This window comes from Paroedura picta, chromosome 3 (assembly GCF_049243985.1).
Source record: "Paroedura picta isolate Pp20150507F chromosome 3, Ppicta_v3.0, whole genome shotgun sequence".
Taxonomy (NCBI): Eukaryota; Metazoa; Chordata; class Lepidosauria; order Squamata; family Gekkonidae; genus Paroedura; species Paroedura picta.
Window position 1 is genome coordinate 105693759 of NC_135371.1, and position 15441 is coordinate 105709199.

At 45.4% G+C, this 15441-nt stretch overlaps 1 protein-coding gene across 2 annotated transcripts in view; it reads left to right on the forward strand.

Annotated features, from left to right (window-relative positions):
* Positions 1–15441, forward strand: part of ARHGEF37 (Rho guanine nucleotide exchange factor 37) — a 102470-nt gene that overhangs the window by 45669 nt on the left and 41360 nt on the right. For both annotated transcript variants that reach the window (XM_077327094.1, XM_077327093.1), the window contains exons 2-4: positions 5110–5321; positions 9448–9571; positions 10771–10918. In XM_077327094.1, the coding sequence (XP_077183209.1) occupies positions 5118–5321; positions 9448–9571; positions 10771–10918 (476 nt within the window). In that variant the 5' untranslated portion in view covers positions 5110–5117. The remainder of the gene's footprint in view (positions 1–5109; positions 5322–9447; positions 9572–10770; positions 10919–15441) is intronic.

The following is a 15441-nucleotide window of genomic DNA, read 5'->3' on the forward strand; positions in this document are numbered from 1 at the left end:
CCAGGGATCTTTCTTGGGCCCTGTGTTGTTCAAGATATTTATAAATGATTTAGATGAGGGATTAGAGGGGTTACTTATTAAATTTGCAAATTATACTAAACTGGGGTAGCAAACAAAACAGAAGACAGAATCAGAATACAGGATCATCTTGATAGGCTCAAAACTAGTCTAAACTGAATAAAATAAAATTCAATAGGAACAAATGTAAAGTTCTGCATTTAGGTAGAAAAAACCATAGACACCAATATAAGGTGGAGACTTGTCTTGGCAGTAGTATTTGTGAAAAGGATCTAGGAATCTTAGTAGACCATACATTTAACATGAGTCAGCAGTGTGACTCGGTGGCTAAAAAGGCAAATGGGATTTTGGGCTGTATCAAATGGAGTATCATGTCCAGATCACGGGAGGTGATGGTACCGCTTTACTCTGCTCTGGTTCGGTCTCACTTGGAGTACTGTGTTCAGTTTTGGACAACCCAGTTGAAGAGGAATGTAGACTAACTGGAGCAGGTCTAGAGGAGGGCAACAGAGATGGTAAGGGTTTGAAGACCAAGACATATGAAGAAAGGTTGGAGGAGCTTGATCTATTTAGCCTAAAGAGGAGACGACTGAAAGGGGATCTGATAACCATCTTCAAGTATTTAAAACGCTGTCATATAGAGGATGGAGCAGAGTTGTTCTCTCTTGCCCCGGAGCGATGGACCAGAACCAGTGGGATGAAATTAATGCAAAAGAACTTCCATCTGTGCTAGAAGAAATGGTACACATAACTTTTTAAATCACATAACCCTTTTAGGATATGAATATGTTATAGAATGGGGAGTCTCAGATTTTGCAAATGAATGGACAAGGCTCTCATAGCTTTCCTTCTAGTTTCAGGTGCAGAAATTGTTCAAATATGTATCCCATGGCTGCTGAAAAGGAGCACAGTGCATAGAGTTGCTAACTTTTAAAGTGATTCCACTATATGTGCCTTTAGATCAGTGGGACCTGCAGCAATTATCAAGAGATATTGATTAAATTAATTTATGTATTTACTGTATTTGTATCCCACCATTCTCCCCAGTGGAGACTCAAAGCAGGTGACATTATTTTACTTTCCTCCATTTTATCCTCACAACCACCTGTGAGGTAGGTGTGAAAATTGGTTCTTATGGGAGGAAAGTTCTACTCACTAAGCTTCTCTGAAAGGGGCAGGGCTTCTTTTGTCATGTCCCCTTTGCAATATTTGTGCATTGAGTGGAAGTCACTTACAGGAAGGACTGATGAAATAAAAAAATTAAATTTGGGCAGAATGTTCATTTTAATTGTAGCAATACCAGGAATATCAGTTTGACCCACCTTGCCAAGTCCTGCTGAAGAGTGTTCCACAACTTTTCATAATTATTTGCCAACTAGAAATTAAGCCCGCTGTACTTTAAATACAGCGGGTGCTAACGGCCCTCCAATCAGGGCCAGGGGGCCCCTATGGGCCCCCCTGCATGGAAGGCTTTTAGCCTCCCCCCCCGGAAAAAAGCGTTCCCAGCGCTCGCACTCCTCGGCCCCTGGGAACGCTTTCCAAACACCCCCCCCCCATTAAAGATAGATCTGAGGAATTTTTTCCTAAGAACACTCCAAGGTATTTCACCATCTTATGTTGACTTCGCAACCAGAGCTAACCAGAGTGTCTGAATCCGAGACCTCCAACAACATAATTTTAGTCTTAGCTCTATTAACCTGATCTGCAACCAAAGTCTTTCAACAAATCAAACAACAGTGGGGTAGATATCACTGGGTTAGTTAAAACACAAATAACATCGTCAGCATAGCATTTAGTTCGAATTTTAGTTTGATACTTCTCCATCCACATTTAAGCCCATGATTTGAAGGGGTGTGCAAAAAATACCAGAATCACTGGAGCATTACTCACATTTGATAACAAGCAAGTGAAGTCAGATGTTGGGGTCTGTCAAAACTCTGGAATCTCTGGAGTAAAAGGAGGAGCTCAGGGAGTAAAAGGAGGAGTAAAAATTGAAAAAAGAAAAAAGAAATGGTGGCCCCTTAGCACAAACGGCTTGAGATTCAGAGACTAAGCTCCACAGATCAGTTTTGGGTCCCCTTGGACTCCAGAAGCCCTCAGGGGAGACTTTTGGTGAGATTTGCAACTCTTCACCAGCATCTGCTGAGCTCTTCTGGGCTCAGCCCCTCCACTCAGATAGGGTGCCATTCCGCACCAGGATCTATGTAGCAAATTGGTTGCAGAACGAAAAAATGCCTTTTTAAATAGTGGAATTTGTCGTTATGCATACCAGCCTTTGTAGTGGAATCCAGTTGCGTTTCTATCGTTTCCCACAGGTTTCCGGTCTCAGGAAAACATTGCTAGCCAGGAAGCGATATTGCCGAGCTTTGTCCCGCCCCTGGCCGTCAAGCAGCCAATGGGCGGCCATTATCATGCTCCCAAAAAGCCCCTTTCCCTTTAAGGAAGGTTTAAAAAGAAAAAAACACGTTGCAACGAATCTGCGTTGATTCGTTGCAACGGAGAGACCCATCTAGCTAGCAGGTGGTGTTTGAGCTGCCATTTCATTGTTGCCACGCTCCCCCCGAGTGAAACCCCCCCCCCTCACGGGCACGATTTTCGGCCGAAAATAGAGTGAAAAGTAAAGGGAAAATAAACCAGCAAATGGGGCTGTGTGTTGCTTGGTGCTTGGTGACTTAAAACAGCTCTGGGGAGGGACTGCAGCCAGGGAAGCCTCGCTGGGTAAACGAAGGCTCGCCGGTGCGTTGATCTCTGCTCGCTCTGAGAAAAAAAATGGCAATCGCTTTGGCAGAAGATCAGAGGAGAGAGCCAGGGGGAGGGACTTTGCAGAAACCACAACAATGGTAACCCACAGAACTTTCCCCACTTGTGTTGCAGATTGGTTGCAAGAGTGTAGCGCTTTCTGGAGGGTGAATCCACTTTTGGGAATTTCCCTGAAAGCGCTACAAAGAAGTGCTTTTTGCAGATCGGTTTCAGGAGTGTTGCAGATTGTCAACGACGTTGTGCATAACAGCAAAACAGTAGCGATTTCAATTTGCAACCATTGTGCTATTTTGAACGAGTGCAGAATGGCCCAGGGAATTCACTGAAGAGTGGATTGGTCAGGACACCATCTTCCCCACCTCCTCTATCTACAAAGAAGTTCAGTTCAGACAATGGCCTAATGTAGGTGGAACAATTACATTGGAGGCAGCCCAGAAAAGTTTTCAGAGTTAAGTCATGGCCATGCTTGTAACCTGCATGCAGTGTCTGAGGCACTGAGCAGGCACAAAGGTAGTATCAAAGGTATCCTTTGGCTGTGAGAGCAGGAATGTATGAGTTCTGTGTTTCCTGAGTTCCCACAGACTACATCATCATGTGCATCTGCCCCCTAGCCAAATCAGGACTTGGGCACCCTGCCTGGAGGAGCAGGAGAACAGATCCAGTCATGGAGTTGGCTTTCATACAAAGAGGCCATTGTGTCCTGCTGTATCTCCACCCCACCATTCATTCTTTCAGCCTCCTGACTCCAGTGGCTGCAACCAACAGCTGAAACTGTGTTCTTAATGCTTGGTATTAAAATGAGGAGGCAGCATTGTTGCAAACAGGAGCACTGTCTAACAAGTCCACTTCTATTTTGGTCTGGAGCAACAATGAGTACAACTTCCTTTCTCCCTGTTCCAAATCCTTGAGTGGAGTTAGGCATCTGAAACAGTGGCCTGAATTGACAGAACACAGTTGACTTGCAAGAGGGCAGTTTTAATCTAAGAAGACGTGCACACATTTTGTTGGTATATAAAAGCTTTTATTATTACACAACATGAGGTGTTGGCATAGCAGAGGTATGGAGCCCCTTAAGTAACCATCTGGCCACAATCCAAAACCCCACTACAGCAGCTCCCCTTATATCCTGCACTGGTTCCCAGCTGGGAACACAGGTCCCAAATATGCTGCTGTAGTTCCTAACCAGGGAAGTGGCCCATGGAATGCCAGAGTGGGCATACGGTCCCTCTTGGCCCATTCCAGAGCCACTCAAGCCTGTGAGGTCCTCTTTGCTCTCCTATCCTGGAAAGCATTGTCTTGCAGGCCACAGCCTCTTTATGGAGGCCTCTAAGTTGGGAAGTCAGCCGTGCAAGATGGACTCCCCCCAAAACTGGCTCCATCCCCTGCCAACCTGCAAACCCAAAGTCAGTGACAATGTAATCCAAAACTTTATAACATAAACTCCCATGTGGCCTGAAAACCCCGCCAGCCTTTAACTTTAAACAGGGTGGGAGGGTGGGTTAATCCGGGTGGTGTTGCTCGGCAGAAGCGGCCAAGCTGAGCACATGGCTCCCTTATAAGGGAGGAGCATGCTCCACCCCCTGTTATGGCCAGACGCACACCGTGCTTCACGCCTGCACCCTGGCCCCCTCCCTGCGTGCCTTCTTCTCCCTACTCCTTTGCTGCGTCAATGGGGGCCCCGGGTGAGTCCATGCCACTGAGGACAAAATAGGTAGAAGAGTCTTGCCACTGCATTATCACCAGGCCTTTCTTGCCTGAGGCCTCTCCTTGGCTCAGTCTCTGATGCCAGCTTGCTTCAGGTGGAGGTTGCTGAGGAAAAGAGAGTACCATAAGTAGGATGGTGCTTCTTCACCCCACGCAACTCCCAAATGCTTTTCTTTTAACTTTGTTTAATAAATATGCAACACATTACAGTAATACTGTATAGCTTCAATGATCTCTTCTTCAAAGGGAAACAACCCAAAAGTAGCTGTGTTAGTCTGAAGTAGCACAATGAAATCAGAGTCCAGTAGCACCTTTAAGACCAACAAAGATTTATTCAGGGTGTGAGCTTTCGAGTGACTCTTCGTCAGACTGTGATCATGTATGAAGAGTGCTTGCACTCGAAAGCTCACGTCTTGAATAAATCTTTGTTGGTCTTAAAGGTGCTACTGGACTCTGATTTTATTGAACCCAAAAATACTGTCTCAAGAACTTCTAGTTACTCATAGAGCTGGGGAATGCCTAACATTTTCAAATGTAGCAAAATAAAATGTGCATTTGAAGCAGGCCTGAACATTATCAAATGGCTTCACATATATAAACATCATCTATTTCTTCCTCTCTCTGCAGTTTCCAATATGGCAAATGACAACACAGTAGAGCCGCTGGCTCAGGAGTCACCCGAGACTGATTGTAACATATATGAAGAAGTGAAATGGTTCAACAAAGCAGAACAGAACCAACGGATGGCTGTGGAAGAGCTCATCAGCACAGAAACTAGCTATGTACACAATCTCCAACTCTGCATTTCAGACATACGTGATCATCTTCAGATAAAGCAGGTGAGAAAAGAGAGAGACCTTGACTCTAAGGACAATTATTTGGAAGGGAAATGCATGCCAAAATGTCTAAATCATAAAATATACCACAGGGAATTCCAGACTGTACTGCAGCATATTTTAAGGAAATTAGGAGAACTAAGCATTACTTTCTTGTTGTGAACTTTGACAGTTGGAACAGAATAAAGCACTACTATGATGTTAGTGTCTTCTATCCAATAAGATCTACTTGCACTGTAGGACTTTCCTCAGGAACACTGCAGGGGTCAAAGTGGGGGTCTGTAATGAGAGTGAGAGTTGGCATAAATGGCTGATCCTATTCCAAAGATGGAAGCAGTCATTCAGAACTGTGTGGTGGAATGCAAGCCAGTTGACAAAGGACTTTTGCATTCTTTTTGTAAGATATTGCACATTGTGGATAGGAGTGCACTTAATTCATAAACCCTTGTAACTTGCTCCCCATATTTTTTCTCTCAACAATGCTGGGAGATTCTGAGACTTGATCTGGAGGAGGCAGATAGACAGACTGAGACAGGAAAGTCAGCCTCCAGGTGGGACCTGGGGATCTCCTGGAATTACACTTCTTCTCCAAGCTACAGAGATCAGTTCCCCTGGAGAAAATGGATGTTTTGTAGAGTAGACTGCATGGCACTGTAGCCCACTGGTGTCTTTGTCCTCCCCAGGCTCCATAGAGCCTATCAGGGTTGTGGGCAATCTCTCCAGTTTCATGCTGGGTGTGATTTTTGAAACAGGATCTAGAGATTCTTCAAGTTATATTTACTCTCAGGTACCCATCTTAGCAGAAGTTTAATGGTTCTCTTCCCTATAGCTCCACTATAGCTTGTGTTTTCCATCATTTAAAGTTTTGTTGGTTTTTTTGCTAGCACAATAAGTTTATTTATATGAGATTATTACTAGCTTTGGAGTGCTGAAGAAAAAAATCATTGGCAGAGAAAGTTTTAAAAGTTTGACTTGAGGTAGCATGTAGGTGCACAATTAAAAGTTTGAAGAGATGAGTGTCCTCAGGAAATGGTGAACAGGTGGCCAGAGAGGCAGTGGTGGGCACGCTGCAAAGGAAGGGAGAGAATTAAGAACTTGGCTAGTATTGTGCTGGCGATGCTCTCCCCAGCGGTCAAATGACAGCCTGAGCCAGGCCGCCTTGCCAGCCCTGTGGCAGGACTCTGGCAACTTGGTAGCTGCCTGACTTTGGGCTGGGCTGCCTCTTGGCACTAATGGCCAGGCAGTGGAGGAGGCGCCTTCCAGAGCTGCTGTGGGCAGGCTGGTTCAGTAGTAGAGCACAAGGAGGCTCAGGGCCAGGATGCAGAGGATGAGCCTTTTAACTGCACACACACACTTGTTTTCTCTAGCCAAACATTTAAAGATTTCCCTGCCAATAATTTTTTCCTACAGTGATTCAAGATTGCTAGATTCATTCTGTTTGTAACGCCCTTCCCATTAAAAAGTTGGAAACATAAGCAATATAATAGCTTGTATACTAATGATGATGAAGAAGAGTTGGCTTTATACCCTGCTTTTCACTATCCAAAGGAGTCTCAAAGTGACTTACAATTGCCTTCTCTTTCCTCTCCCCACAACAGACACCCTGTGAGGTAGGTGAGGCTGAGCTCCTGGCAGGACTGCTGAGTCAGAACAGCACTATCAGTGTTGTAAGGAACCCAAGGTCACTCAACTGGCTGCATATGGAGGAGTGGGGAATCATACCCTGATCGCCGGTTTAGAAGTAGGCACATGCGCTCCGGACTGTTCTCGTCAAAAAATCTCTGAAGCAGGGTTGCTTCAGAGACAAATAGACCGAATACAGTCCAAGGCATAAAATTCTATAGGGGAATAGAGCCAAAATGGCTGTCTGAAGCGAGTTTTGGCACGCTTTGGCGTGCTTCAGCACCTGCCCTGGAGCACAGTTTCTCTTGTGAGGTCTGCCCTGAACAGAGGAGAGCAAGAGCCCCACCCTGGTCCACTCCCTGCCTGGGCCAGTACCGCTACTCGCTCCCTCACTCACGTGCGCCTGGTCCCCCAACCGCCATTCGGAGAAAAGCATTCCCGCGTCTCTACCCACCAGAGGGGCAACGAGCAGCAGCCTCTGGGGCTGCTGCCTCCCCCGGGCACCGCGAAGTAAGTACACCACTGAGGGGAGCATCCTGTCGTCCCACCAGGCATCGAGTTTGAGGTAGAGCGGGAGCTGCACCAGCCCAGGAAGGCGTCCAAGCCAACTTGCTTGCCCTGGAGCCAGAGAGGGTGGGCTTTGAGGAGAGGGAGTCAGGCCTTGCTTTTCCCATCTCCCAAAGTAAGCCCCACGTCTGCCATGGAAGCGTGGCTTTGGCCTGCCTGGCAGAGCGGGAAACTGAGGTGAGACTTTAGTGGCCGAAGCGTTTTGGTCAAGCTTATACCAGTCCAAGGCATGTTCTTCTGATTCTGAAGCGGTCCGGATTTTTTTCATTAGCACACATGCCTAATTAGAAGTCACCGCTCTTAACCACGCTGGCTTTTGATGAAAGGAGGTGAATGGCAGAAGGTGCAGACTTGAAGGAATAATCTCAGTATGGGTGGTGGAGTGGCCTCTGAGACCGTTTCTGCACTGGATGCTCCACGCTGTGCTGCTGTGCTATGGTGAGCCCAAGGTCACCCAGCTGGCATTATGTAAGCTGGCTCACCAGATTAGACGTTGGCATTCCTACTTACTACACCAAGCTAGCTCTCCTGATGGACATGATGAAAGCGAGGAAAAACACCTGTGCGTAATAGGGCAGAAAGGAAAGGTCAAGAGAATTAAATCCCTTCAAGAAGCTTAGAGACTATTTGAAACTACAGTCCTAAAAGCTCAGTACCACAGGACTCAGTCTAATGGTTTTAAACTTGTTTATTAATGATTTGGGGCTGGGAGTAACCAGTAAAGTGGCTATGTTTGCAGAGGACACTAAGTTGTTTAGGGTGGTGAACACCAAGGAAGACTGTAAGGTGCTCCAGAGGGATTTGTCAGAACTGAACAAGAGGACATTAATGTACCAAATGAAATTCATCATGGGCAAGTATACATTGGAGCCATAAATCTCAGCTATAAATACATGTCAGTGGGGTACAAACAGGTGGCAACTGGCCAGGAAAGTGACCTTGGAGTCATGGTAAATAATTCACTGAAAATGTTGACTTCGTGTGCAACAGCAATAAAAAAGGCAAATATTATTATAGGGATTAGTAGAAAGGGATTGAAACCAAACTAGCCAGTATCATAATGCCCCAGTATAAACCTATGGTGCAGCCTCACTGGGGATACTGTGTACAGTTTTGGTCACTGCATCTCAGAGAAGATATTATAGCAGTAGAAAAGGTACATAAAAGGGCGACAAGAATGATTATGGGGATGGAACACTTTCCTTATGAAGAAAGGTTAAAGAGGTTAGGGCTCTTTAGCTTTGAGAAACATGACTGAGGAGTGTCTTGAAAGAAGTTTACAAAATTATTCATGGGACAGAGAAGGTAGAGGGGAAAAAAGTATTTCTCCCCCTTCTCCCAATACAAGAACTCGTGGGCACTCAATTAAATATGTTTAGAACAAATAAAAGGAAGTACTTCTTCACCCAAAGAGTAATTAAGACATGGAATTCATTGCCACAGGAAGTAGTGGCATCTAGAGGGGATAAAAATATGGAGCAGAGGTCCAGCAGTGGTTATTAGCCACAAGGTTTAGATGGAGCACTACATCTGGGGCAATGATGTGCTGCATCTATGGTCTTTGGAGGGCCACAGTGGGAGGCCTTCTGGAGTTCTGGCTTACTTACTAGAGAACCTCCTAATGACATCTGAATTTGGGCCACTTTGTGACACAGAGTGTTGGACTGGATGAGCCATTGGCCTAATCCAACATGGCCTCTCATGTTCTCTCACCCCACCCCCATCTCCTGCCAGTGGCCAGGGGGAACCTGGCAACCTTATACTGTGTACAGAATACTAGCGCCTTTTGGACTGAGTAATCTTTCAGTGAGGTTTTGTCAATAATGTGTCATAGACATGGATTAGCTTGGGAGATAAACATCTCTGCCTAGAGGGTAATATATTTGTATCTCCTGGAAAATGTGAGCTTGTGTGGAGGATTGTCCTTTTTGCTTTTCAGCTGCCTGAAATAGACTTGGAAGGACTGTTCTCTAATATAGATGATGTCCTGAGCATATCCAAACAGTTTCTGACAGGCCTTGAAGACATGACAAACCAGGAACATGAGCAGCTGCTTCATATTAGTGAGTAGGACCAAGCTAATCAGTCTTCCTAGATATGACCTTTGGGGGGGGCAGTAGCTTAACTCAACTGTGTACCTCATGTATTGTGAATGCTTGCCTCTGAAGCAATAGTGGTGAGCAATTTTCTGCAGCTAAGTCATATCCAGACTCCATAAGAATTTGAAGAACCCCAAATGAAGTATTTGTAGCTGCATATATTAATCTATGGATCTAGTGATCAGGTGAGCTATGTTCTGATCCCACCCAGGTTAGGTTACTGTAATTAATTTAACATGTGCCTGCTTTTGAAAACTGTTCAGAAACTTCAGTTGGTCCCAAATGCAGCATCCAGGCAATTATTGGGTATAGGGACCATATAACTCCTGTGGTAAAGGAAAGGTTGTTCACACATTTCTGAGCAAAATTCAGAACGCTGGTAATTACCTTCAAGACGTTATGAGCCTTGGTCCAGAGTACTTGAAAGACCATCTTCTGATCTCTCCTGACACGTTACACCCTTCCCAAACCCTGAGTTCTGTGGCCCTGCCTAAAGAAGTGTGTTACTTAACAGTTAGAGGCAGGGCTTTTCTAATAGTAGAATTTAATTTTTGAAATATCCTCCTCCTGAGGCTTACCTGGTACCAGGCTAAAGAAGTTCTATCTTTTCAACCTCTTTTGAATGGCTTGCTTCAAGCCTAAGGGCTGCTTTATGAATACGTAGTTTTGTTTCAGGCTGCCTTGATCTCAATGGCTTGTTTTTAACTGCTTGTTTTTTATATTAATAATTTTTGTTGTTTTAATTATTTTATCACATTGTTTTTTCTTTTGAGCCACCATATACATTTTTTTCAATAAGTTTAATGGACAAGCAATCTAGCTGATCCAGAGAGAGAGAGAGAGAGAGAGAGAGAGAGAGAGAGAGAGAGAGAGACCAATAACTGCACATCATTGCCTTGAATTTTTCAGTCCTCCAAAATGGTGGAGGGCATTTATCCTGGTTCTTAAATTTGTGAAAATAAATGGACAATACTGTAGTTGCTGCAAGCTTCTTTGTAATGTGTGCAGTGATCATTCACAATTTCCCACAAGTATGGAAGAAGGTTGAATCGCTTCAACTTGTGGACATGTGTTATTTGAAAGTCTCTAACAATGTTAACAGGTATTTCTGTTGGTAATGTGACTTAACACAGAATGGCTGCCATATAACTTTCTTCTACTAGGCACCTTATTCCAGGAGCTCAAAGAGGAGATGGAAAATGTCTACAAGGTTTATTGTGGCAACTATGATCAAGCTCTTTTCCTGCTGGATATTTACAGAAAGGACCCAAGATTACAAAGAGCAATTTTGGATACCCTGCATACTACAGTGTATGTGAATGTTTCTAGCTAAATGGATAATTTCAGCTCTGTAGAAGATAGTGAATCGCCAAGAGATTCAGCCTTGTAAAGTGTTAATCATCTAGCAAATGAAAACTGTGCTAGTAGTATTAAAATCTGTCTAAAGCTGTTTTAACCTAGATGTAGCTAACTCAACTTTGGCTGCAAATGAAACACGAGTTTTCTTCTAGACAAGGGCTCCTCAGCCTTGTTGAGCCTGTGGGCAGTTGTGCAATTTTGAGGGGGAAATAGTGATAGTACCAGGAGGCAGGACCAGTTACAAAATGAGTGTCATGGAGACAATCACAAAATATTGTGAGGTTTCAAGCCAAGCATTTTCCTGTGAAGGGGTAGTAATTTCTGAATGAATGCTTTCTGCAGCCTCCAAAGTGATGTCTCCTGGGGCAGATGTGTCAAACATTCATGTTGTTATGTGGCTCATGAGCAGTGGGGAAAACCATTCTTAATATGGACCAGAAGGGCCTCTATTAGGGCATTATATCCCCAGCTGAGATTCCTCTATGAAACAAACACAATAGGATGAAGAAAGGTAGTTCTAGATAAGTGATCCCTAATGTCACCCCTAGGCATCACTGGGCACACTTGTGTTCCTCCTCAAAACACCTGACTATCCTCCAGCTAACTGAAGCAGTCTTTCAGAAGGCCACAACAGAGGTGTCAAACTCATTTGCTATAAGGGCCAGATGTGATATAAATGTCACTTCATTGGGACAGGCCATGTGTGCCAGAAAATGCAAGACTGGAACTATTTTACCACAGACCATGACTACTTCACTGTTAGATCCCTTTCTTCCCCAAATCTGGGCCGTTTCCCTGGATCTCCAGGGATTGCCCAGCCTAGCCTTGGCCACCTTAAGGGTTGAGGTCTGGTTTGGCCCCCAGTTCTGTGCAGCCCCCGCCCCAGCACCTAACAAATCACCTTGTTTTGTATGACACAAAATGCATTGGGATATCTGCTCTCTGCTGTTATCATGGCCCAGAGTGTAGATGTCTTAAGGGACCGATAAGGGTTGCCAATCTCCGCGTGGGGCTTCTGGAATTCTCTCAGAATGGCAATTCATTTCTGGCCTCCAGAGGAGAAGAAGAAGAAGAGTTGATTCTTATATGCTACTTTTCTCTACCCGAAGGAGTCTCAGAGTGGCTTACAGTCACCTTTCCTTTCCTCTCCTCACAACAGACACCCTGTGGGGTGGGTGAGGCTGAGAGAGCCCTGATATTACTGCTCAGTCAGAACAGCTTTATCAGTGCCGTGGCGAGCCCAAGGTCACCCAGCTGGCTGCATGTGGGGGAGTGCAGAATCGAACCCGGCATGCCAGATTAGAAGTCCACCTAACCACTACACCAAACTCCTAACCACCTCACCAAAAAGGCCATTTCCCCTGGAGAAAATGGCAGTTTCACACTGTGGGTTCTATGGAATCATCCCCCTGCTGAGCTCCCACCCTTCCTCCCTCCTCTGAACATCGGGAATTTCTGAATCTGGAGTTTCAATTTCTGCCTAATCTCAGTGTCTAATTGGATGGCTATCCCAAAGCCTTGTAAATGGGGACAGAAATGTTCCTCCCTTGGAGATAGGATTGCCAGCCCTTGGTTGGGAAATGCCTGGAGACTTTGGGGTTAGAGCTGGAAATGAGCGGGATTTGGGGTAGGGAGGGACCTCAGTGGAGTATAATGCTGTGGAGTCCACTCTCCAAAGCAGCTGTTTTCTCCAGGGGAACTGACCTCTGTCACCTGGAACCAGGGGATCCCCAGGTCGTATCTGGGGACTGACAACCCTACTTGGAGGACTTTTGATCTAGATTAGGGGATGTCTCATGGCTTTACCCTGCTAACCTATACATAGGGTTGCCAGCTCTGGGTTGGAAAAATGGAGATTTTGGGAGTGAAGCCTGGGGAGAGTGGGGTTTGGGGAGAGGAGGGACAGGGAGGGATATAGTGGGGTATAATGCCATAGCAAAGCAGCCATTTCCTCCAGGGAAACTGATCTCTGTTGGCTGGAGATCAGATGTCATTCCAGGAGACCTCCAGGCACCATCTGGTTAGGTTTTTAACAGATTGCTTTCATTTTATTGATCTTATACATCTGGGGCCAACCCCTGCTTGCTTTATTAGTCAACCTCTTAGCTCTCTGTGCTCACAACTGGGGATCATCCCCTGCTGGCTTCCCGGGTTAACATTAGAAGTGGAATTTGGCCATGTGTCTTTCCTATGTTCCACAAAAGCATTCAGTTAGCAAACAGGATTTTAAAACAACATAGCATCTGGATTTTAATTAATTTTATTATGAAATTAAAATAAGTATAATGATTTTTTGGCATATATTTTAACAATTCAGTTTAAGAATGCATTGATTTAATATAATAATGATATCCAGCAATTTTACATCTACAATTATATGGTAAAAATATAATAACGAATAACAAATAACTAAGTTACAAATATTAATTAAAAATTAAAAGAGCAAATTAATTATGATAGCAAAACTTCCTCTTGTGTGTTGCATTAATTGTCCTTCTCTTGGGAGCTACAGTAAATAGGTTTTTTTTTCAATTTCCTGCTCTTCGGCATCTTACATAAAGTTGCCCATGCGCAAAGCAGGGATTTTGCCAATCAAGACCAACTGTTTCTGAAAGTATAGTAAGGTTCTTATAATTTTTTTTTAACAGTCTTCTAATGCTATTTTATACTGACCCAAGATTGCCAGTCCAGCACTGGCAACTGCTACGAGTGGGTGGGTGGACACCTGGCAAAACAGCATAACACAGTGATGTGATGTCACTCCCAGCTACACTGCACTGCACTGAGCTCTAGGATTTCTCCCAAACTCTATGGGAAAAACCAGGGAAATGTCTACTGTGTTGTTCTTTGCATCAGGGCTGTTCCAGGTTTTGAAGGACCCTTAGCAAAGAGAGCCCAGGGGCCCTGTCTTCTCCTTTACTCATCAACAGGCCTTCGGTGGTATCTCTTTTCCTGTTTACTCCCCGGCCTAAGAGTCCTTCAGCCCATGAACCCTTCCACATGCCCTTTCTCTAGTGGCACCAGGCAACATGGGGATGGGCAGTGCCACTTTTATTGGTTGTTGGAGGGTAGGGTTGCAAGATCCACATGGGGAAATTCCTGGATATTTGGAGATGGAGCCTGGGGAGGCCAGGGACCTCAGGGGAATACAATGCCACAGAGTCCACCCTCCAAAGCATCCATTTTCCCCAGGTCTCACCTAGCTGCCCCACCTGAGAATATGCTGATACCAGCCCTGCTATACAGTAATGATATTTCTGTGTACATAGCTAGAAGGGACACCATGTCATTGTGCAACACCTTCCCCTCTTTGCCCTATTGAGCAATAGCTGGGGCCAGAGCTCCAGGTGGGAGGCAGCATGAGCTATCCCAGTCTTTTCCAACCTCTTTTCCCCTAAAAAAAAAAAGGGGAAGAGAGGCCCCTAAAATATTCTTCAGGCTTTGTGAAGCCCCAGAAGTGGTGCCATCATGCAGAATATGGTTGCTGTGTACATGCCCACCCAGGACCCTTCACCTTCCCATCCCCTCCTGGCCCATCACTGGCCATTCTGGAAGGGTGGGAGAGGTCAACATGGCCATATATATTCATTTCCTCTGATAAATGTTCAATAATTTATATATTTGATTAACTTCCATCGACTTGGAAAACCCTTCCAAGGTTGTCAAGAAACCCCAGGGTTCCAGGAAACTCTGGTTGAGAAAGCCTGAGCTATTCTGTTAGTTAATGGTGGTATTCTTGGGGGGGGGGGCTCAACCTGTTACAATTCTCCTTTTGAATGTTTTTAAAATGTTCCTTTTGTTTTATGAGGAACATCTGTGTTCTGAAGGTGTGCTGTTCAGACAATTGTTAAGTGTTAGGCTATTAACAGTAGAAGGATATCTTATTTCTTTTCTCTTTTGCTCGTAAGGACAGGCCCTCTCAAAATTTAGTGCACAAGTATTTTTTTTAAAAAAGTAGTGACACCCAGGCTCTCACAGATATGTGGAACACATACCTGCTTCAGAGCTATTTGATCCATCCCCTCTCCCTCTCTCTCACAAACACACACACACATGCAGACCACTTCCCCCTCCCCTCTCACTTCCCTGACCTACTCCCTGGTCACTCCCCCCGTCACAGACACGCACACAAGGAGTCTTCTCCCCTCCCTCCTTGCCTGATCTCCCAGGAGGGCCACAGCCTCCTCTGGCCTGGAGGGCAATGCCTGCATCACGGCCTGGCCCCTAGAGGCCTGGAGGGCAGTGGTCCAGCCCCCGGCAGCTGTGTAACCTCTGCCCTGGCCCCCAGAGACCTCCAGGGTGGCGGGGCAGCTTCCGCAAGCTACATGGCCTCACCCCGGGCCCAGAGGCCTCCGCCTCCACCAGCCACCTCCTTCCCTTGTGGCAGACAGCCCAGCATCCGCCTCCACCAGCTCCCTCCCTTCCTCCCGCCATCCCTCTTCTGACATACTCCCTGGGGCAGGACTATGGATGTC